The sequence below is a fragment of the Lissotriton helveticus genome, chromosome 2_1 (genome assembly GCF_964261635.1).
Source record: "Lissotriton helveticus chromosome 2_1, aLisHel1.1, whole genome shotgun sequence".
Classification (NCBI taxonomy): Eukaryota; Metazoa; Chordata; class Amphibia; order Caudata; family Salamandridae; genus Lissotriton; species Lissotriton helveticus.
The window spans coordinates 1,792,192,831-1,792,217,781 of NC_136059.1; the positions used below are offsets into that span (position 1 = coordinate 1,792,192,831).

General features: G+C 44.9%; 1 protein-coding gene across 2 annotated transcripts in view; it reads left to right on the forward strand.

Annotated features, from left to right (window-relative positions):
- LARP7 (La ribonucleoprotein 7, transcriptional regulator) overlaps positions 1-14,711 on the forward strand; it is a 118,663-nt gene extending 103,952 nt beyond the window's left edge. For both annotated transcript variants that reach the window (XM_078676731.1, XM_078676732.1), the window contains exons 12-13: positions 9,588-9,679; positions 14,305-14,711. In XM_078676731.1, the coding sequence (XP_078532857.1) occupies positions 9,588-9,679; positions 14,305-14,382 (170 nt within the window). In that variant the 3' untranslated portion in view covers positions 14,383-14,711. The remainder of the gene's footprint in view (positions 1-9,587; positions 9,680-14,304) is intronic.
- Positions 14,712-24,951: the final 10,240 nt, after the last annotated feature.

A 24,951-nucleotide genomic window follows, 5' to 3' on the forward strand; every position in this document is an offset into this window, starting at 1 on the left:
ACAGAGCAGTATTTGATGTGCACAGCTCAGTGGGTCACTGCTGTTGTCACAGAGGTCCTTTTGTTACTGTGCAGTACTTGTTATAATCGTAATATTGGTTACAAAAGTTGTTTTTTTTCCCCAGTGTTTTTATTATCCTAATTTTGATAAAAGGGTTTACTTGAGTAAAATGTATTCTTGTTAGTTTGTGTGTGAATGAATGCATGTATATACCTGGATTTGTATAGTGCTGCTAATCGGACTAGAGGGTATCCAGGCGCTGTCCATAGGCACGAGGGGATTAAATGATTTGCCCAGAATCACAGGAAGTTGCGCCAAAAAGCCGAGACTCGAACCTGGATCACCCGTCTCCGAAGTCGGCAGCTCTGGCCCCTAGCCGCACCCTCTCCTGGTAAAGGCCACCCTAACCGCTCTGTTTCATTCTGAATGCTGAGGTTGTGATTTCCCCAGAACAAGCAGCAATGCCTGCCAGTCTGCATGGCAGGGGAGTCCTGTCCCCTTTGTCTTATTAACCTTTTCTATGGACTGATTTACACACGTTTGCGTCATTGTCTCTGTTGTTTGTGATGTAAAGTGCCTCGACACCCTACGCTGTCATGAAAGGCGCTATAATACAAATGAAATTCATGTGAGAGGGCTTATGGAGTGATGAGGGGCACTGTTAGAGGGTGACAGGGAGGGAACATTGAAGAGCATTGAAGAACATTGAAGAAACCTGGCTATTCGCTGCATAAACTGCGCTAATTTCAGTCCTGCACAGGAAAATGGACAAATCATAGCGCCAAGACGCCTACGGGCATTCGTGCGCTTTAGAAAATGATAAATCAAATCAAGAGTCCCAACAAGGATTGTTGTATCCTGGTGCACTGTAAAGTATTACTATGCTTTAAAATCAAATACAATTGAATATTTAATGAAGAATGTGTAGTAGAATGCATCGTTTTTACCATTATTTGCCCCAATTTTTGGGGGGGAGGTGGGGGTGGCAGAGCACCCTAAAACCCTTTGTAGTGGTCCGACTCGCTCGCTATGCACCATTTAGAGGCTGGTCTAACAAAATTTGCCAGGGCTACGTTGGGTTCCCAGTCCGGCCCATGTCATCATGCTCGCCGGGGAGGGGGTGGGGGGTGGTGGGGCATGAAGAGGGGCATCACTGTCTGTCAGACTTTTATTTCGTGATGGGAGCTTTTTGGTTTCTTCGCAGCGCTATGAGATTTGTGGCTGTGGGTTCTCTGGTGTTCAGAGGCTGCCAATGCATGTCTGGAAGGAGGTACATGTGTACTTTGGGGTTCCCTGTGCATGTCTTACTTATTCGGGGGGAGGTTGGCATGGAAATGACAGGCCGTACACCCCGGATAAGGACCGATATTCTCATCCGTATCCGAGCTGTCTCCACCCTGCTAGGGTCCAGAAAGAGAAACTGATGACGCAACTCTTCCGCAAACATTCTACCTCCCAGGTGGAGCCTTGCCCCCCCCTTCTCTGGGTGTCTCAATGTAGTGCCCACGAGTCCTACCTCAAGGTGCGCGCTCCTGGTTCTGCGCTCCACTGCTCTCTAGCGCAGTCCGTGCTCTACAGATACACTCCATCAACTAACAAATTCTGCGGCTTACACTACTTTTTATCACTTTTAGACTGACATGCAGTAAGGGCGTAGGCCCATGGGTCTATTTTACATTTAAAAAATAGCGAATTCTAAGAAATCGCTTTAGGAAATACAAAATGGAATGTACTAAAATTGCGATTTCCTAATAGTGATACCCACAGAGTCGCAATCACTATTAGGAAGTCGCTATTTTGGAAATTCAATCGATTATATAGGCCTTAAACCAATTTTTTTTTTTAAGAGGTGCAGTTAAGTACACCATTGCGGGAAACAGTCTTTACAACACTTTTTTTTTACAACACAGGACATTTACCACACATTTTTTATCACAAATTTATTTGCAATGTATATACCTTTATCACACATATAAGGTAAAGATAAATGTATGAGTGTGTGAAAATATATATTAATATCTCTCTCCAATTAAGGTTTAGAGAGGGGTAGGGGTCTTGTGTGGTACGGGTATTTCTAGGGTTAGGTAAGGGTAGGTTTAGGGGTGGGTAAGTGTATTTGGCAGAGGTATAGAGAGGTAATGGTATTTTTATGGGTCTTCGGTGGTGCAGGTATTTTTAGGGGTGGGTAAGGGTCTTGTGGCATAAGGTTTTTTTTCTGGATGGGTAAGGGTGTTGGGTAGAGGTGCAGGGAGGTAATGGTATTTTTAGGGTTTAGGGGTGGGTAGGGGTATTGGGTGGTAGGGGAGTTTTTAGGGTTCAGTGGTGGGTGGGGGTCTTGGGTAGGAAAGGTGTTTTTTGGGGTTTAGGGGTTAGTAAGGGCATTGGATATTATGTGTAGGGGTATAGGGAGGTAATGGTATATTTAGGGTTGGATAGGGGTATTAGGCGGTATGGGAGTTTTCGGATTTAGGGGTGGGTATGGGTATCAGGTTGTGAAAGGGCTGGGCTCTGTGTGTGTTGGGGCTCTGTGTGTGTGTTGGGGCTCTGTCTGTGTGGCTAGCTTTTTTTTTAGGTGGCTGTGTGTGGGTGGCTCTCTGTGTGGATGGCTCTGTGTGGGTGGCTCTGTGTGTGTGTGTGTGTGTGTGGCTCTCTGTGTGTGTGCGTGTGGGTGCAAATGCAATAGGTCTCGCATTTTCGAGAGATTAAGCTATTAGCATTGTAAATGACAATGCCATTTATTTATCCGTTTTCAAAACCAACACATGAATACAAAATTGGTCATTTACAATGCCAATAGCTCTAACTTTTACAAAGGCGAAACCGTTGCATTGTAAATGCTTGTTGGCAATGCGATCTGTACAAATTGCAACTTCTCTCTAACTAACTTCCAACCATATCCTGATTATAAGGATATAAATATAAAGAGGAGACACAAATTGAGTCCAAAGGCACAGGACTTCCGGTTTTTAAGCACAAACTGCCGCTCACTACCTAGGCATAAGCTGGATATTTTTAATCTGCTATTGGAAGAAAAACCCAGTGCTTTCTTCTTAACCGAAACCTGGCTTCACGCGGGTGCTGGCCCCGATGTAGCAACAACCCTTCCCTCCAATTATGCGATTGTGAGGCAAGATAGATTGAATAAAATCGGTGGCGGTATAGCTATCATCTTCAGCAAAGAGCTAAAATGCAGTTTTGAACCCGTAGATATTCCCGATTGTGAAGCTTGCCTGTTTAAATTAACCATAAACCCTAATTTTACATTATCAGGCATACTGATTTACAGACCTCCCGGCAACTCTACCCTATGGGCCTCCACATTGGCGAATAACATCGCCCCTTTCATCCTTGCCTCTAAACATTTCTCAGTAATCGGAGATTTAAATTTGCACTTGGACGACGCTACTAATTACACATGTTCCAATATGCTAGATGACCTCACAGCCTTAAACATGACACTTCTAACCACTGGACCTACCAATGAGGCGGGGCTTTTATTAGACCTGGTCATTACTAATCTCCCCGAACTAATATGGCAAGACACAACCCTGACCTGTTTGTCAGACCACTATCTAATACATTTTAGTCTTAGACTACCAGAAACAGCTCCCTTGCTGTCTGTTTCTGCTGCCACATCGAGGAAAAATTGGAAAAATCTTGATATTGGACTATTCAATCAAGCCCTCAGCAAGAACCCACCTAAACCAGGCACTAGCATGGAAAGCATTGCTAATACAACACAACAATGGCTTAATAATGCCGCTGATTCTTGTCTTCCTTCCTTCGACACTAGAAGAAACAGCCACCGCCCCCCAGCCCCAGGGTTTAACGACCAGTTAAAAATGGAGAAATCTAAATGTAAAGCTTTAGAGAGACAGTGGAGGAAAGAGTACGCACCAGACAAAAAAGTGGGGTATCAGAGTGCAAGAAATAAATACCACGCAGCCTGCACCAAAGCCCGTGTCCTGTATGTAAACACCACCATCATGAATGCAACGAATAGGGCAAAAGCACTGTTCAATACTGTGAAGGAACTAGCTGGCGCTCAAACCACTGCTATTGCCTGTCCTTTAAACAAACAACAATGTCAAAATCTCGCTACATTCTTCTCTGAAAAAATTGACAAAATAATCACTGACATCAATAGCAAAAAGTTGGACACCTCCCCACACGACCTTGTGGACTCAGTCCCGACCATTAAAAAGACCTTGGATCGCTGGCCTCTCATCACTATCGACACACTTAAATCCATGTTCAAAACAATTAAATCTGGCTCCCCTTGCGATCCTATCCCCATAAAAGTACTGAAGCAACTGGATGATCCCTCTCTGGATATTATTGTTAATATGCTAAATTCCTCCCTCGAATTGTCCACTGTTCCCGCACTCTGGAAGCTCGCCATGGTCAGTCCACTTCTGAAGAAACCCACGGCTAACCCAGAAACACTATCTAACTACAGGCCTATATCACTTCTTCCTGCATTTTCCAAGTTATTGGAAAGACATGTTCACGCTTCCCTCACTGACTTCACGGAAGTAAACTCCCTTCTTCACCCGTCACAGTCCGGTTTTCGAGCGGGGTTTTCAACCGAGACGGCTTTGCTGGGACTTACCGAGAACATTCGCAAACTCCTTGATGATGGTCAAACGGTCGCACTCATTCTGTTAGATCTGAGTGCGGCCTTTGAAACTATATCCCATGAAGGTCTACTAACCACACTAAAGAATAATGGGATTTGTGGTGCAGCGTTGGAATGGATCAGGTCCTTTCTGACCCACCAAACTTTCCAGATTGCATCCTTCGCTGCACACTCTGAAGTGTTCCATGCCCCCCACGGCGTGCCCCAGGGCTCTATACTCAGCCCGCTGTCCTTCAATCTCTACCTCAGACCCCTGGCTGACCTTGCGGACCGTTCTGGACTCACCCTTATGACCTACGCCGACGACTCGCAGATCATTTTGTCGTTGTCCGATTCTGGCCCACCAGCCCCTTCCATTCTTAAACAGGGTCTACATAATATTTTCAGCTGGATGACCACCAACCAGTTGAAACTGAACGGGGATAAAATGGAGATCCTCCTGCTGGGTAAACAAAGTGATCTATGGTCCTCCTACCACTGGCCTTCCAAGATGGGAAATCTCCGTCACCTACCGACCAGATACGTAATCTGGGGTTTACTCTGGATAGCTCACTCTCAATGAGCTCACTCTCAATGAATGCTTTACAATCATACAGTGGCTTAAGAAAATCCTGTGGATGCTACCGACCTCCACCCAAAAAAACGTGGTCAATGCCCTCATTACATCCAGGCTTGACTACGGAAACATCTTGTATCTTGGTTCAAACAAAGAGGTAGTACAGCGGCTGCAACTTGTTCAAAATGCTGCTGCCAGGCTGCTTTGTCAAATTCCAAAAACTGCCAGTGTGTCTAAATACCTGCGTGACTTACACTGGCTCAGAGTAGTGAACCGGGTCAGATTCAAGGCCCTCAGTTACATGTTTAAAATCAAGGCAGGCACCGCTCCCAAATACCTACAAGCTCTAGCTCACCCTTACATACCTAATTGCAGTTTACGGTAACAAGCAGCTGCCAATTACTGTGTACCCAGGTGTAAACTTGCAAGAATGGGAGGGAAATCCTTTGCCCAGCTAGGACCCAAACTTTGGAATGCCCTCCCTTTACATATTCGCAAAGAAGACAACTACGCCAGGTTCAGGAAAAACATCAAAACCTGGTTGTTCGAACAATAACCCGAACCACACTGCCTTATTTCCATCTTCTTTTATGCTGTGTCTCGGCGCCGGGAAACCCTTTTTGGGTAGCTGTGCGCCTTACAAATGGAAAAAATAAATAAATAAATTTACCCTGATTAGCTGGTGTCTCCCCTTCTTATTCTGTCCTGATGATAACCCAGTTTTAAATAATTGTACTAAGGGGTCAAAACTTCAACAAAAATTCTGTGTACACTGGTTTTAAATGTTGATTGTCTGGTGACACTCATTACAAGTGCCCTTTATAACAATGTAGTGTCACAATCGGTCACATGTATATATTTTGTATAGAACACAAGCGCACTATTTAGTCACTTTACTCACTTTCATGGCGCCGACAATCTACATGAGCAACTAATTATTTGAAAAATGTTAAAAGGAAAAATGTAATGTTGTGCCGCTTTGGTCTGTAATTTAAATAAACAAAGGCATTTACTGCATTGTTGAAATAAGATCTGTTTAAACTTTTTTACGCCGCTATTGCAGTGGAAGTCCAAGGCTACACTTCCCCTTGGGGATCACCTTTTTGATAATAAGTGTCTGGCACAGTACCCTGGGTTACTGGTTTGCCTGTTTTCTTTCTAATTCTGAACTTTCGAAAAGTGGCATTTTCAGAATTGTGACTTAAAATCCAACTTTGCCAATAAAGAGGCTTTTCAAGTACAATTCTTTAGACCCCAAACTTGACATTCCTACTTGCACCCAAATTGCAAGTTATCACTTATTAAATGTAATAAGATAATAGCAATGTTCTCCGATGGAAGAGATAGGCCTTGCAGTAGTGAAAAACAAATGTAAGAGTTTTTCACTACTGGGCATATGTAAACATTACAAGTACATGTCCAACTTTATAAATACACTGCACCCTGCCTTATGGACTCTATCTTAGGGATGACTTTCATGTATTAAAAAGAAAGGCTTAATTTTTTGTTTTTCTGTATATCCACTTTTTCTTTTTTTTTTTCTTCCTCCGCTTTTTCCCTGTTCAATTTTCAATAAAAAGATCAGAAACATTTTTTTTAAAAGGTTTAAGCCGAGCAAAAGGTTTAATTTGTCAGGTCAAAATGGCAGTTTACAATGCTACTTAAGTAGCTTGGCACAGTAAGTGCTGCAGGCCCACTAGTAGCATTTAATTTACAGGCACTGGGTACATGTAGTACCATTGTACTAGGTACTTACAAAGGAATTAAATGGTCCAGTTGAGTGTAAGCCAAAGTTGCCATTTTAATAGAGAGAGAGCACAAGATCTCTAGCACTCAATAGCAGTGTTAAAGTCCTAACGCTAGCAAAAGCGAAGTCTGCAGAAACGGGAGTTGAAGGCAAATAATTTCGGGGAAACAACACAAGATGTCCGGTCCAACATCTGCCTATACCCAAATTATTTTACCCTTCCTTTAACCATTATTGCCTCCAGTCCTGTATACAGGTTAGAACCTTGATCACTGCCGATTCCCTACTACTACCACCACAACATAGTTCCTGACAACACCAGCAGTGCCTTTACTGTGGTAGCTATATACCTACTTCTATTTTAGTACCTCCATCCCAGTACTTCTGTTGGTGCCTTTGCCCTATTGCATCTCTGCCTACCCTAGTGCCCATACCCCTGTCCGTACGCTCAAAACTTTACCAGAGCCCTTACCTTCGTACCTTCCCCCACTGTATACCCAATTAGTTTTACCCCACCTATTTCTTAGTGCTTCGGACGGAACCCAGATACCCCCATGTTTGCTTTGACTCCTAGTATATCTTCCTTGTCTTCACCCAAGTATCTCTACCTTTGAATAAACCCTAGTACCTCAACTGGCCTATAAGGTTTTGCCTATACTTGAACCCTAGCACCACTTCCTCTTCTCCATTAGTCCTGCCTCTTTTTTTCCTTACCTGTTTCTTGTCACATATGTTCCCATTTTTGTTTAATTTCTTGGTGTTATCTTTGTCCTCCGATTTTTCAATGAAAAGGGGTTTCTGCATTTGGAAAATTCACACAAATTAAGTTTCACATGCCTGTTTTCCATTTTGTTGTTTTCTACTAAATGAAATGGACACATTTGTATTGCCAAGCAACATCATTTAAATAAATACAACCTCAAACTTTATTATGATCTTAATTTGTGATCTGCTGCTGTGTGGCTTATGAAAGGTGTACTTGGATTGTTACCATGGTATGAGGATGAAAACAGTTTGCGTATCGTTCTGGTATTTCTGAAAATATAGGTATGACATTTCCAAAGGAATGATCATTATTCAGAATACATTTCTTAAGTGTATGTATGCCTTAAAGATGATTTATGGGTTTAATGCTCCTTTTACATTGATATATGAAGAGCCCCCAGTTTGAATCTGGCAGATCTGCTCTTCCTTTTATCCTTCTAATGTTGAGTTGGATCGACCTTGGAAAAAGTGACACAAGTTCTGTTCACAAAAATACCCATCATCTTTTCTAACCTAGGGACACCTTTATGGTGCTTTTAACTCACATCATTGCATCCTCTTGGACACCCTGTGCACCAGGTGGTTTCCATTGCCAGCCTAACATGTGTCTGAGAAACCACATTACTTTGCCCCAACATCCTTCACAGTGGGAATCCTTTAGTAGGCTGTGATTAGCCCCTGTTGTTCAACCTTGTATCACCTCCCTAAATCAGATTATATCCTACTGCCTCCTTTCCTTTTATCTCATAACAGAGAACACTCATACGTACAATAACATCCTACACCTGGCTTATTTTACTGATCACAATAAGGCACTGAATGATACAGTGATGCTTTATGCTAACTCCTCCAACATGGAGGTCTGTCTTGTACCATTGAGCGCCAAGTGTGTCCCACCAGCCTTCTTTGCACGAGACTCCTTCATTCCCTGATTTGTGAGTACTTTTTGACAGCAAGCTGCACTTAATAGCTTTAATCAAATCCACATAACATGTCTTCACTTTTTAAATATCTGCATAAACTACCGTAGCGTTGCTGCGCTTAAAACTTGGACCCTAGTCACCTCCCAGATCATCAGTAAACCAACCTATTGTTGCAGTCTTTTAATTGTCCTTTAACGCTCCTTGTTTCAGTCATTCAAACAGAATCTGACTTTGCCAGTGGACACTGTACAATCTCTTGCTGATCACAACCACCTCAGTATAATGATGCCAAATTGGGCAAGGCATCACCCTTTCAAATTTTGTTGCAGCTTTAAATATTGTGGTTGCCTTACCTTCATGCCTCACACAACCAGCAGCTTTTTACACCCTCAATGCGTGTAACATCTCTAATGACATATGACCTCTTCGTGCCACTCTTGCCCTGTAGATGCAAACGTTGTTGCAGTTTGCCTATTTTACTCCCTACACTGAACAAGTTCAAAGAGACGTTTTGTCGACTACAAAAGTGCACTGAGTCCATATAAGATAGTAGTTATCTGTCATCCATGAAAAAATGGTCAAAATTACATGGGCCTTGAACTACATGTCTGTGTCGTTATGCATAATATTATGTGTCTAGCCCCCCTCAGCCCGCTACCTTATTTCTGTCTACTGCCTGCTGTTACTGTTTGAAGTGTTTGTCAAAAATTTTACAAATTCTTAAATAATTATAAATAAATGCACGTGCCTGGCAACTCTGCACAGATATTACTCTGCCGTTAATAGGAGTTCTGGAGAACTTGCATTCAGATGGGTAAATGATTGTTCAGGGACTGTATAAAGATTGTATACTTACTTTTGGAAAGATAATCCCTTAGCTATACTTCTGTCATGGATATCCGATAACGAGCACTATACAGACCAAGACAATTTTTTTTCCTTTTGTTTCATTTTCAGGAGACCACGAACAGCGTTATTGGCAGAAGATCTTGGTGGATCGACAGGCAAAGTTGAACCGTCCTCGGGAAAAGAAGCGAGGAACAGAAAAAGTAAGGAAGAGCTTGATTCAGCTGTTAAACTGCATGCATTTCCTTATACCCACAGCTTTAAAAATGTAATGAAATCAAAATAAAACCTTCCTTCGTTGATGTTGTACTTTAAACTATCATGTTGAAGCAGATTGACAACCAACTTGTCAGTATTTTAGCTATGGTAGTGTATAGCAGTGTTATCCCACTTGACTCTAACACACTAATAATTCTAACAAATGAAAATCTAGGGGCGTGGCCAACCAACATGGTCGTGTGGAAGTAATCCACTGAGGCTCCGCAAAGTACTCTGCCCACATCGAGAGAACTGGCACCCTAAAGCCAAATTTTGCATCTTTGCTAGGGTGACAGAACGAAGAAACACTGGAGATATTAGCAGAGCACTAACTGCTCGCAGGAAAGTGCATACAGCTGATTTCCATTTAGGCAACTCCCGACGGCCTGAGAGCAACATGTCGGGAGTCTGAGCTGAGTTGCATCCGCAACTGTAAATACGGTGCTTCCTGAAGGCACTCTGCGTCCCAATGGTGACCTGCGGCCTCTCTCCCGATCCCCTATTGCGGTACGGAGGGTTGATCGAGAAACAGCACGTCCGTGGTGGTTGGGTGCGTGCTGCTGCTTGATTCTATAATGGCGGCTGAGTCAGATGGAGTCCGGTGTGTCTGTTAATCCGCAGCCTCTGCGAGTACAACGTAGGATTTCTGACATGCTGCCGGAACCCCCAGAAAGCACCCACTGGCATAATTCTGCCCAAAAAGAGGGCGCCTTGCCTCGTTTGCAGTCTACATCTACCCCTGTGGGCCAGTCCTGCTTGGACCGCTCCAGCTGATGGGGAGTGTCCCCAGAGACTCAGCCCACCATAACTTCTCTCCAGGTGAGGCACTCCTGGCATACAACTGTGTTCCATACCCCCGTGGACAGAGAGAATCTTTGAGAAGTTGGGCATTTCTCTTGCAGGATACTGAATGAACTGGAAAGATAGCATCTAGTGAGGGCGGAGGTGAGACAGTGGCATTAGTGCAAGACAGCTTTTTTTGAAGGCCCACTCCATCCATATTTGACACAAAGAACCCACTCCATCCATGACACAGGCTGCAATACTGCCCTGATCGCCTCTGCTTGGCTCCTGCTGAGGCTGCTGTACCCGGGGGCCCTCTAACCCACACGCTTCGATTACCTTTATGCCTCCAAAGAAAACACAAGCCAACAGGGTGTCTAGCTACTTTACCCGGGAGAGGATACCAACTCCGGTCCCAGCAACGTGATGGCCTTGATTAAGAAGATCTCCTCTCTTCCCTCTGGGACTTTTAGAAGGAGCTTATAGAAGAACTAAAGGCGGTCCGGGCCTCCTCCTATGAAACCTTCAAAATAGGTTTAAATTCCAGGTTGGTTCCCTCCAGGCTGAGGTGGACTCGTTGGCACTTGCACACTCTACCATGAGACGAAATATCAGGGTCTAGAACAGAAACGTAATCCTTTGGCACACACCAAGGAATGGCTGCAGACCCAGCTGCAAACTGCTCTACTAAAGTGTGAAGATCTGTAAAATCGGTCCAGACGAGATAACATACAGGTTCGGGGCGTGGAGGTGGGAGTTGAAGGGCCAGATCTGGAAGCCTTCGTAGTCAGAATGTTTTCAGAGCTCCTGGGGACAGCTCACGCAGAGGTGCAACTGGAGAGAGTGCACAAGGGTTGGCCCCTCGACGGCTGGAGGAGGGACGCGTCCTTGGAATGTCTTCGCCAAACTACACAAGAGCTAATCCTACAAGCATGCAAGACTCCGTATCGTTCCAGGGAGCAACATGCTCACTCTTCCAAGATATTGCCCCCACCACACTGGCAGAATGTTTGCAGTGTAAGCCTGTGACTGATTTCCTATGCCAAGAACATGTCAGATACCGCTGGACCTATCCTTTTGGCATGTCCTTCGAACATCAGAACAAGCTACATCACTTCACGGAATTGCAATATGCAGAGTCCCATTGGGAGTGTCGCTGACCGGCCACCATGGCACAGAGGGAGTAGTGGAGTGACTCCCAGGTGGGAACCGCAAACAGACCTACCATGTACCCATGGTAGTCGCAACGAAAAGTTAAACGTTTTTTGGTAAATGACAAACTTCAGAAGGACCTTTACCGCCTCCCTTGTGAGGTCTTTCTGTAAGCTACCCTCAGTGAATTTGTTGGATCTCGACTACAGGTCTACTTTGGCTTCCGAACAGTCACATTCCTCTCATTGTCATGTGATGCGTAGTTGAAAGTCCGACACTTACTTTAACGACCACTGGGGAGTCCTATAGTGACTTACCCATTTCTAAACCACCTCTGGTACTGATTGCCATATCAAAGAACATTAATGGGCTTAACTCCCCAGCTAACTGGTGTGCGATTTCAATGTGGTATGGGACCCAGAACTTGATAGCACTCACCCTAACAGGACACATCCAGGCACTTTCACAAAAAAATAATAAACAAGTGCCTGAACAACTGGGATTGTTAGATGCTTGGAGATCTGTTCACCCCACCACACATGACTATACCTTTTTTCCACTCCCACCATACATATTTCAGACTAGACCACATCTTCATTAGACAACCGATACAAAACACCATCTCAGCTGCCACTATTCACACTATTACCCTCTCAGATCATTCCCCAAAGGAGATTATCTTTGAATGGCATGCGCCGAAGTCCACCTTCCGTTGATGGTTCTTTCCAAGCCCCCTCACTCGAGACCGGCTTTTCCGAGATAAGCTCCATAAGGCAATAGGAGACTATGTTCAAATGAACAACCCCTAAGACACCCATCAACTACATGGGATGCCTTTAATGCGGTGATAAGGGGGAAATGCATTTCGCTGATGATCACTTCTACTCCACAAAAAACTCGGGAACTTGAGGCTGAACTCTAATCGGCTGAATGTGCCCATAAAGCCTCACCTACCATGACTTTTCAGAGAAAAGTCACGGCCCTGAGAAGGAAAATCAATACCAATTACACTAATAGAGCAGAACTCATGCTTTTGCGTCTTAAACTGGAGCAAGGTAACAAAGTTGGTTCGCAGGTTGCGCAACAGTTGAGGGCCAAACAAGAAAAAGAAAATATAGGTCAAATACAGGGAGACTCAGGGGAAATGGCTCACACAGAAGAGGTGAAAGCCCAAACATTCCACGACTTCTATAAATGCCTATATAACTCAGAAACTAAAGACACTGCAGAGCAAATTGAATACTTAGAGGGGATGCGCTTGCCTCGGATTTTCATGTCCCAAAACAAACTCTTGAACTGAACAGGTCCAAAGTGCCATTGACGCTCTTAACTTGCATAGGTCACCTGGGTCAGACGAGTTTACCGTTCAGTTTTACAAAACCTTCAGCTCTGGCCTGGCAGTGCTGTTTAATTGTGTGGCTGAAGCGCAGGCAGTTAACTCCATTGATGGGGGAAACTCTGATATCTTTCATCCCAATACCGGGAAAGGACTCTCTGCATCTTATTGACCAATCGCTTTGCTCAACCTTAATGCCAAATTGTACACCAAAATATTAGGTAACAGGCTGGAAGACTTTATGACGCAACTGATCCATCCAAATAAGTCTGGGTCCATCAAAGGGAGACAAACTCATGACAAATTGAGAAGGGTGGTACACCTGGTAGAAAAAGCTACTAAAAAACTTATCACAACCATGCTCTTGGCACAAGATGCAGAAACAGCATTCAAAGGGTGTACTGATCCTTCCTCTCCGTCACACAGCGACGCTTTGGATTCGGGACCGTATCATGCCCATGCCCAGGGTCCAGGCAACCTACGCCCATCCCATTTCTAGGGTGTTGGTCAATGCGACGGCCTCTAATTACTTCAATTTTGAGCAGGGCACGTGGCAGGGGTGCCCCATATCCCCACTTTTATTTGCTCTAAGTATTGAGCCACTAGCAGCCAGAATACAAGTAGAACCCTTCATTATGGGCTATCCTTCAGTTCAGTTTAACATAAAACCTCCATGTTTGCAGATGACATCTTGTTGTCTTTTACCTCTCTCCGAGTGTCACTGTCAGCCCTGCAAACTAAACTCCAAACATATGAATCTAGTGGGACCTCGCGGAACTGTGCCCTCTGCCCTCTTCCCCAGCTAACCTGTCATCATCCGTGTAAATGCCCATCTTTTTCTTCCCCCCGCATCCCTGTCTGATTGCAGGCGACCTGAAGGTGCCTTTAAAGCACCGTCGGACTGAGGATGGCGGCTGTGCGTGACTGAGTCCTGAACATGATGGCTTCAGCTAAATGCTAACACCGATCCCTGTCAATTTTCCACACTACCTGAAAACTTGGTGTATTCTGTGTTCACGTGCAGACTCTTATAAGCTTGTTCAGTTCTTTCATTTTATACATTTCATGCAGGTATATACTTTATGTGCTTGCAACCTTTACTTTCAGCTTCACTAAAGTGCCGTGAATTAATAATAATACTTATTACCAAAAATCATAAGCCTGTATGTTTTGCTTATGGCGTCTACCCGCACAACTTGTTTTACTGTGTTTTACCAAAACAATATGCTACCATTCTTCTTGACTGTATTTTTGTCAACAAACATTAATTATTAATTGGTTAATGTTTTCTCTTTGCAGTTAATTGCTAAAGCTGAGAAAATCAGACTGGCCAAGTCTCGCGAAGCAACCAAACACATCCACTTTGATGATTTTTAGGAAAAAAGCTGTTTTGTAAAGAGATACTTTTATGTACACATTTATTATTACAAAACTGTTGTATATTGTTATTTTGCTGGAGTTCACAGCATTTTCTGTATATAAAACTGTCCTTTCTTACGAGATATTTTCTCCCGAATTGATCGAATATTCACTTTATCCAATACGTCCTTTCAGAAACTACGACAAGAAAAAACATTTCGAACTGATGTTTATTCTCTTGCACTCCTCATGAGTATATGGGCACTCGTTGCTTTATGGGTTGTGAACATTTTGTATTGTTCCAGTTGACTAAGAAAGAACTGGAATAAAATGTGTGAATTTTTAAATTCTTGTTTCTGAAAGTAAATTTTTGTGTGAATTTGGAGACTGTTTCAAGAAGATGCATTTGAGGCCTTGATCAAGTTTGAAATTCAATAGGCACATGCTTTCGAATTGTCTCTGAGACACCAGATTCAAGTAGTTGAAATCAGCCTTGTGAAAGAAAATTCAGCAGCATCTATTCAGCATGGGAATTTCATTTTCAACGGGAAGGTGAAAATTAAGATGATGGGGAGGGTGGAAATTAAGTCAAAGCAGGACAAAAGTACAAGATTCAGATATCGGCAGAGGGTCCCCCTAGATATACTTAGTTTGGGTGTTTCTCTCTTGTGTTTTTGAAGCTATCTTTCATTAATGTAATCATATATACATCTGGAGTGGAAGTACCATAATTCGAAGTTTGGAGATGTTTTATCAAACATATTCAGAAGTATTAACCCCTGAACTGCTGAGGGTGTTCTGCCCCCAGTGCCTGGGACCTTGATATGTGTGATACTTTACACATAAGCCTTCATAACTCTTTTTTTTCCACATAATGTATCTACTCAAATTTTGTGCCCTTTTTCCCCCTCAAATCCTTGGAAAACAACGAAAGGTATCTAGTGACTGTAGTTTCCCCTGACTGGTACGGAGAAAATAGCCAAAACGTAGCTGCATTTTGTGGGGTTTTTTTTGGGGGGGGGGGGAACAAGGTGCATTGCAAGAAAGCATGTTTTTTTCCGAAGATAGCATCAACTAGAGGTTGGTTGTGCTAGGATCACCGTTGTCCCAGCTTTCAGAAACAAGCAGGGTTGTATCAAAACATTTTTTCCACAGTTTTTGCATTTTTCTAACAAGCAGTCCATTTTTGCGAATGGTTGTGCTTTCATCCTACTTGCAGTTTGCGGAGGAAACAGGAGTGAAACCCATGGGTGATCCTGGAAAGCTACATATTTCTGAAAAGTAGACAAAATTCATTAATGGTTCGTTTGTATAAATACCGCAAGGTTTATCCAAAGAAAATAATCATTGAAATAAAAACTTAAAGAAAATAAGTAAGAAAAAATAGCCATTGGCGAGAACATTTTCATCTGTAATTTTTTTGTCAACATGGCCGGTTTTCAAAAGCAACATATTATGTCTGCTAGAACCTTCTGATCACTGGAATATATACGGTTTGTATTTTCTCCAAACAACGCTGTACCCAGAGAACAACTGAGCTGTGACTTATAATGATTTTTCATTGAGTTCTGACCATACAGCAATTCATATGGTAAAATACAATGAACGAAAAATGGGTATGAAGGATACCTATGTATTAAATTTGCACAAGATACTGAGTTTGGGAACAATGGTTATTTTTATGCCTCCATGCTTGGGGTTTTCTATAATGTGATTCAGAAGGCATTTTGCATATTGACTTTTTTTTTATTTTGCACACTCACGTCTGGAAGCCAAACAAGTAGAGACATCCAATTTGTAATAACAATTTATTTTTTATTTTTATTTAAGAGGTTTATATAGCGCTGGTTGGACCCAGGAGTATCAGAGCGCTTTACAAGGTGTTTCCATACAGGTACAGTGTGTATAAGCACAGACGATGGATTAATAAAAGAGCAAGTCCACATAGGATACATGACATCTAGATAAAAAAGTAAAAACAATTGCTAGACACTATGAGTAATACAAAATAGCGGTCACAGTTTGGCGGGAAGCCTCACTTAAGTATACAAAAAAACATGCAAGAGAACTGAGGGTCATGAGGAGGGGAGGTAAGGTGATCAGATAGAAGGAAAGGGAGCTGGGCAGGCGGGTGGTCACAAGTCATATGCGGAGCAGCTAGGTGGGGTGATGCAGAGGGGCGAGGCTACCAGTGAGGGATTAGAAACCCCAGTATTTATTAAGGAGAAGAAGTTTGAGTTCTTTTTTGAAGCTGGGGTAGGACTGGTTACAGCGAAGGTCTTTTGGGAGGGCATTCTAAATAAGTGGGGCATTGCCTGAAAAGGAGCGTGACTGAGTGGAATTCTTTTTCTGAAGGGGGGGGGGTAAGTAGGAGGGTGTTGGAGCTTCTCAGTGATCGCGTGCAGCCTGCTTTGGTCAGTTTGTTGGAGAGGTATGTCGGTGTGTTTTGGTGGAGGATTTTGTGCGTAATGCAGGCGGTTTTATATGTGGATCTGCCTTCAATGGGAAGCCATTTGAGGGATTTAAGCGCGGGAGAGATGTGGTCAAATCGTTTGCAGTCCGTGATAAGCCTAGCCGCGAGGTTGAGCACTGATTTAAGAGGTGCCAGGTGGGTTTTGGGAATTCCAGTGAGGATGGCATTGCCGTAATCAATGCGCGATAGAGCAAGCGATTGGACTGCCAGTTTAAAGTCATCAATTGGGATGAAGGGCTTAATTTTCTTCAGGTTACGGAGGGTAAAGAAGGCTCCTTTGGCAGAGTTGTTGATGTGTACGTTGAGAGTTAGGCGGTTGTCAAGGGAGATGGCCAAGGATTTGACTGAGGTGGCTAGGGACAAGGAGCAGTTGAGGGCGTTCAGGTCTGTTATCCACTTTTGAATGGGGAGCTAGTTGTTTTTTGGGGAGAAAAGAATAATTTCTGTTTTTTTGGGTTACGTTTGAGATGGTTCGAGTGGAACCAGGCTTGAATTTTGATGAGGGTGTTGTTGAGGTGGAGGATGTCAGCATGGGTTTTTATCTTATGGTAGAGTTGTGTATCGTCGGCGTAGAGGTGATAGTTAATCCCTGCTTGTTTGAGAATGAGGGTGAGAGGTTCCATGAAGAGGTTAAAGAGAGAGGGAGATAGTATGGATCCTTGTGGAACTCCTAGAGAGATGGGGGAGGGGTTCGAAAGGCAATTGTGGATTTTAATTTGCTGAGCGCGGTGTTGCAGGTAAGAGACAAACCAATTATGAGTCATGCCATTAAGGCTGAATCGTTCTGTAAGGACTTTGAGTGGTTAACGGTATCGAACGCTGCGGAGAGATCGAGGAGGATCAGTAGGCTAGATTCGCCATTGTCGAGGGAGTGGTGAATGTCATCGATAATGTTAAGCATGGCGGTTTCGGTGCTGCAGCCTTTCCTGAAGCCTGATTGAAGGAGGTCAAGTAAGTTAAAAAGTTCAATGTGTCTGTCAAGCTGAAGAAGGACACATTTTTCAAGGGCTTTCGAGAGGAGGGGCAAGTTGGAGATAGGACGGAGGTTGTTGAGGTCATTAGGGTCAGCCGTGGGGTTTTTAAGAATGGGGGTGATTTGTCCCAGTTGAAGGGAGGTGGGGACACAGCCGGTGGCTAGGGAGGTGTTAATGATCGAGGTCCAGGCAGGTGTGATGATATGTTTGAGGTTTTGGACGAGTTTAGAAGGGAGGAGGTCTTTAGTGTGGGAGGAGGGTTTAAGTTTTGCAATGATGTCAAAAATATCTCTTTCAGTGACTGGCTGGAAATTATCGCAAGCGGCGTTATTTTTAGGGCGAGTGTTGGGGGATTTGAATCTTGGAGGGTGGAGGGAAAGGAGGGGGGAGTGAGATCAGTATTATGGAGGGTCGTGGAGGGGGCGGGGGGGAATGGGCGGGAAGCAGGTGCGGTAGGGGGGATGTGTAGCATGGAGTTAGGGGTCCGAGTCGGTAGGAAGGATTGCTCTATTTTCGCAATTTTTTCAGAGAAAAAGAGGGCTATTTCTTCTCATCTGGTCGTCGAGGCCATAAGTACAGGCGGAGCGGCTGAGGTTTGATTGCGAACAATGTTGAACAGTTCTCTGGGTCTGTTTTTGGCTTGGTCAAGGTGTGTTCTGAAAAAGGATGCTTTTTGTTTAAAGATGTGTTTTTTTGTAAGAGGATCTTGCAAGTCTGAGGCGAGCTAGGTGCAAGGGGGAAGGGTGCAGTCTCCATGTTCTTTCCGTCTGTCTCAGTGAGCGTCTTTCATTGTTAAGCTCCGTATTAAACGATGATTTGGAAGGAACGGTTCTTTGGTTTTTGAGCTTAAGCGGGGCCAGGAGGTCCAGGGTTTCGACAACTGCTTTGTTGTAGTTGTCTGTAAGCTCATTTGCGTTAAGTGAGGGCGGGATGGCGAGAAGTTGGGCATGAAGTTTGGATTCCAGTACATCCGGGGGATATTATTCAAATTTCTGGTCAGTTTCAAGGGTTTAGTGGTTTTCGTGGGCGGGGGAGTGGCAGAGACCGCTATAGAGAACAGTATGAGATGGTGGTCGGACCAGTCGATGGGAACAATGTTGGATAGGAGGGCTAGATCTTTGCTAGTAATTATGGCATCTAGGATAGCTCCTTTGGAATGGGTCGGGGAGTGACAGAGTTGCTCTAGGTCATTGATCTTGAGAAGGTTGGAAAGGAGGGTGATAGAGGGATCGCTGGGCTCATTCCAGTGGAGGTTAAGGTCTCCCAGGAAAATGTTGAGGGAATTGGAAAGTGAGGATTGTGTAAGAAGGTTGGATAGCTCATCAACGAAGGGATGAGTATTGCCGGGAGTGTTATATATGTTGTGAAGGCGAATGGGTTGGGAGCCGTGAATTTTGAGTTCAGCTTCAAGGTATTCAAGGGTGGAGTAATTAGTATTATTGACAAGGGAAATTTGTAGTTCCTCTTTGAAGATGATGGCAACACCACCACCAATTCGGATGGGCCGGTCTTTCCTGAGAATAGAATAGCCCGGAGGGGCGAGGAGGTCCAGGATGCTTGTCGAGTGGTCTTTGAGCCAGGTTTCCGTTAGGAACGCAATGTCGATGGATTCACTACGGATAGTTTCTGATATTTAAGAGGCATGTCGCACAGCGGACCGACAATTAACAAGCATGCAGTAAAGAGGTTTTGTGGGAGTTTTGGGGAGTGGAAGGGAGTGGATGGCTATGAGTTGGGGAGGAGGCCTAGGTGAGCAAGGTGAGCGGGGTGTTCGGCTAGTCCCCAGTATGACAGGGATGCTGGAGGCCGGGGGAGGCTGGATATTAGTGGGTGAGGGTAGGATTTGCAGAGGTCGAGGATCTCCATGGGGGAGAGCGGGCAGGAGGTGCGGAGAGGTCTGTGTGTCCGGCAGTGTAGAGGAGTCGTGCAAAACGGTTTGGGGGTAGCGGGATTCATATGTCTAGTACGAGCGCAGTTTAACCGAAGTGGGAGGGCTCCGTTTTTGAGGGAATAGAAATCAAATCTAAGATGAGCGAGATCTCTAGTGAGAGTGGCGAGATAGTGTTCAATGTTGCAAAGAGAGTTAGATATAAGACTAAGGTGGGATATTGGAGAAGGGGGAGGGAGCGGCACGGGATGAGAGATGGCCGTCATAGGGGGTGGTTTGCTGTTGGGAGGGAGGGTGGGGTTCCTAGAAAGGGAGATGGGAGGACTGTGGTAGTAGGGCAAGAGGAGGGGCATGGAGTGGCCATCGAGAGTGAAGAAGGAGGAAATGGAGGGGCAGGAGTGTTCGGAAGAACGGTGAGGGACGGGTCGGGAGGGGGGAGCCATGATAATCAAAGGGAGAGAGGATGGGTCTATGGGGGGTGAAGGGGCGGTTCTGGAATAGAGTGAGAGACGGTTCGGGTTGGTGGGTGCATTGCGTTTCGGGGGGACAGAGGATGGGTTTGGGTGAGGAGGAATAGGGTGGAGTAAGAGTAGGAGGGGAAGGGCAGTGAGAGTCAGAAAGGGGGTGGGGGATAGCACTCGTGGTGTGGGGAATGAGGGGAGAGGGAGGGCAGGTCGTATGTGTGGGGGAGTGGGAGCTGCGGGAAGTAGGGAGGATCAGGGGAAGAGGAGGGTCCATGGGAGAAGGCCAGGCCGGGGGGGATATGCGGGGGGGGGGGGGATCAGCAATTGTGAGGCATTGTAGGACGTGTGCATGGCCAGCAGTTGTAGGGCATTGTTGGTCGTGGACATATCTGCAGAGGGGAGTAAAGGATAAGGGAGAGGGGTTAAAGTGGAGGGCAAGGGGAGAGAGGGGGGAATGTTGTTGGGGGAATTATGAAGTTGGATGGTCAGCAATTGTAAGGCATTGTTGACTGGGCACGTCAGCAGAGGGGAGTATAGGATGAGAGAGAGGGGTTAAAGAGGAGGACAAAGGATGTGAGAGGGAAGGTTATTAGCGGAATTGTGAAGCTGGATGGTCGGCAATTGTAAGGTATTGCTGGACATGGGAGCATCAGCGGAGGGGAGTATAGGATGAGAGAGAGGGGTTAAGGGGGAGGGCAAAGGATGAGAGGGGGGAAGGTTATTGGCGGAGTTTTGAAGTTGGATGGTCAGTGATCTGAAGTGTAATTCAAAGGAGTTAAGGTGGGGAACGGCCGCTTGGATGAGGATGTTACCGGTTTTAAAAATGGAGATATTGATTTCCCCAGGAAAGGTAGAAGAGGGAGAAGTGGATAGTTTATGGCCATGGGGGATTTTGAGGGACTTCGTGACTGGGAGAGATTGTAGGAAAGTGCTTTTCCATTTAGAGGGGCGTTTGGAATAGAAAATGTAGTTGGTAATAATAGGGGCGGTCAGGCTGTAATAGTTGTCCACGATGAGAGTTTCAGGGTTAAGGACGATAATGTTGTGTTTGAATTTTTTTCTTGCGTATTTCGAGAGATTTGGGGGGGTAGAGAATGGACCAGGAGTTCGGGCCATGTTGGGATAGCTGAAGAGGAGGCATAGTAGGGGATAGTGGTAGGTTATGAACATAGGTGCATGTAAGAGGACATCGGGTGATAAAGGCATATCGGGGTCATGTCAAGGAACTAACAAAGCTGGTCATATAAATAAACAAATTGAGGGGCGAAATTCAGGATAAGGCCACTAGGTGGCGCTCAAGGCTAGCAGGTCTGAAAGGAATAAGTCTATAGCTGGTCGTATAAAATAAACATTGAGGGGCGAAGTTCAGGATAGGACCACTAGGTGGCGCTGAAGGCTAGCAGGTCTAAATAGGTCCGTATAGGGTCATTGTGGTTCAGGAGGAAAAAGATTAGCGGTCAGGACGTTTGTTGCTGTTGGCTAAGCGTCCATCTTAAGGGGTCAGGAAGTAAAGATCATGGATTCCACGCCATTTTGTCTCTCATGAGGGACGTGGTATAGAAATGTCCCCATCGGTCAATGTCGCTACTCAACTCTACCAAATCACGACGGCCCAACTGGGATCCCAAAGTTAGACTCCAACATCGGGGATGGACAGGGCAAATAGACCAGTGAGGAGGTCGAGCGCCGTCCCCCAGCCAACGGCAGCTCTGCAATAATCTGCACTGTGCCCTAGCCAGGAAGACCCGTAGGCAGCGCGGCTGGTACCGGACCGAATGTCTGGGCAGGGGCGTCGCTCCTCACCAGGATGCAAGGCAGCCAATGCGCGAAAAGCGGAGCACGTCTCTCCCCTGCAGCCGGCGCGAAGGCATCAGGGGCACCACTCAAAGTGCACAGCATACAAAGCAACCATCCGCCACGTGAACCTCAGCCACAGACCCCCCAGAAGAAGTCCACACCCTCATCACACGGGGCCGTGGCACATGCAGCCGTCCACGCAGGCAGGGTCCCCAGCCAGGCCTCACTCTCTCAAGTCCAGAGGGAAGCACCCGGGACCAGTCAGCGGCAAGAGCTGGGCGGAGGGGACCAGAGAAGTCCGGAGTCCACTCCTTGCCTCGAGGAGACCCACAGCCGATCAGTGCAGCGGCCGGATCTCTGCAGGGGCGTCGCGACAAATGTCATACTAGTCTGTCGTCCCACACGTGTCTTGATTAAAAACGATACCCCGGTTGTGTGGCTGGGTCTCGCGGTCGGGACAACGAAGGCCTCAGAATCCACTTGGAGACTTCACTAATCACCCAGCAAGCAACATTTTTTTGCACTGTGGGTAGCTGTAGATTTTAGGCCTGGGCTTAGCCGCCACCTATGAAAATGTACTAAACCAAGACATGTCTAAAGACTGGACACACAGGGGAGTCCAAGGTGGTCTAGCTTGTGTGGATGGCACTCTGTGTTTGCCCAAAAGTCCTTTCAAACCTCTGCTAAAAACACCCTTTTCCTTTCATTTCTGTGAGGGGAAGTTCCAGGATCTGCGGGGATCCACAAAATTCCTATATCCTAGTATTCCCACACTTCTCGCAATAAAAATGCTACCCTACATATGTGGCTGAGCTTAGCACCTATGACAAAACAAGCCCAAAACCGCAACGCAGAAACATCAACATTTCCTGTCAAAAAGTGACCTATTTAGGCGATGGGAGTAGCTCCGAAATTTGGGCCCTTGTTTCGCCACCACCAAGGGAAACCTACCAAACTCAAGACACTTTTGAAAAGTAGACATCCAGGAGAGTTCAGATTGGTGTGATTTGTATAGATTCCTTAAAGTCTTTTACACAGAAGGTCTTGCAAACCTCAAATTTTAAATACATGCACCCCTTTTCCTCACAGTTTTATGAAAGCTCTAGAAGCTGTTGGGATCCACACACTTTGTATCAACCAGCACTCCCACATATCTCCTGATGCACTTGTGTGACTGGGTATAGTGCCAATGACCAGAAATGAAAAAAACTAGGGACCACACTAGTACGATATAGACCTTGCCAGGGGTCTTGTTTTGATCTGTTGCTGTTACAGACACCATGTCCAGTCACACACATGGGGTATTGTTATTAGGAAACCTTGATCGGGCTCAGATCACAAACTCAGCCAATGTTCACAGCAAAGACACTGTGAATGCCAGTCTGCCGCTGCCACTGTCTTTGTCACCGAATCGTCCTTTCACCTGGTTTCTCAAGCTGTGATTCAGGCTGCCCTCTATCGACCTACAGGCACAATGTGTCCCTAACCTCCTCCTGCTCACTACTGTGGCCCAAGCTCTGTTGCCCTGCCTGCTATTGCAAACAAACTACCTACGACCACACTACATTTATGTGCACAACAACTGCATGGTAAAGAAACTGATATTTTGGGTCGGGCTACAGTCGCAGAGCAGGACTGTCTTTATGCTTGCTGCTCAAAGTAGCAATGAGTACAGTATCTATTTTTATGTATATATAGGTGTCAGGGTATCAACAGGCACACACCCACTATTCCATATCGTCAATCTACATATATCTTATCCACGCTAAGGTGCTCTTCAAGGAAAGGCAGCCACCATGCATCCTTCAATAGCCAAAAATAGCTGTGTTTTTCAGCGACAACTTAGAGCACACTATAATTAATAGTCCAAATTAAAATTGGCCATTCTTGTGATTCTTTAATTCTAATCTTCAAGTCTCTAGCCAACGCGTGTCTCATCCTACTGGCGTTATGCCTTTGACTTCATCGCGACGGCTCCCATGGTCGAGCATTTTTTGGAAAGGGGCCATACCGAACATGACTTTAGATGGTCCATTTTGTATACAGTAAATTCAATAAACCGTTGCCAAGATGTGGATCGGATTCTGCTCCAAAAAGAGGCATATTTGATTTTGAAATTCAATAGTGCCCAGACAGGGCTAAACAATCTTTCTGAAATAGCGCGTTTGTAAGATTCCTTCTTTAAAGAGTGACGTTTTGCAGTTTGTGACCTGCCAGGCGAAGCCGAGGGCCCATGTTCCACATATTTCAAAAATGTCCCCTTAAAATAGCACCGAGGGTTTCTAGGCATGTTCTTATTTGGACATCACCTTGCTGGATTTTTCCTTCATTTTTCAATTTCTTTTTATAATAAGCCATGAGTCAATGACAATGAAATTCTTTATTGTATAGTTAATAAAAACCATTACAATGTTACATACTATATTAATTAAAAATAACAGAAATTTGTACTTGTTAAATGAAAAAAACTGCTTCAAGTATTCAAGTTAAGACACTATTGATAAAGGAGAAAAAAAAAGAACATTGGCCATTTCTGTAAGACCAAATGATTCTAGTGCTCGCTCAAAACTGATAAAAGATACAGGTTAAAAGATTCCAACAGTTCTAGTTTGTGTGATCTATTCTTTTGTTTTCAAAATTATTAATATACTCAATTACTCTACAAATAAATTGAGGGTCCACTGAGTCCAGCATTTCTAGGATCGCTGACCGGCATGTGCGTATGCCTTTATCGTTGAATTTTGCCTTTAATAAGCATCGGCGTTCACTGTCCATTGCTGGACAAATGCAATTCAGGTGGATTATATCTTGCACAGCGGCACCACATAAATTGCACCCCTTCGGGCCTAATGATTTCCAACCTGGTTGGTCCGCATTTGTGGGTAATTTTCCCATACGTAGGTTTAGATATTTGTGTTTGTAGCCCGATGGAAAGGCAAGCTCGAAGTAGGGTGAGGGGGGCAGCTTTTTGTAAGAACGTAATACCATCCA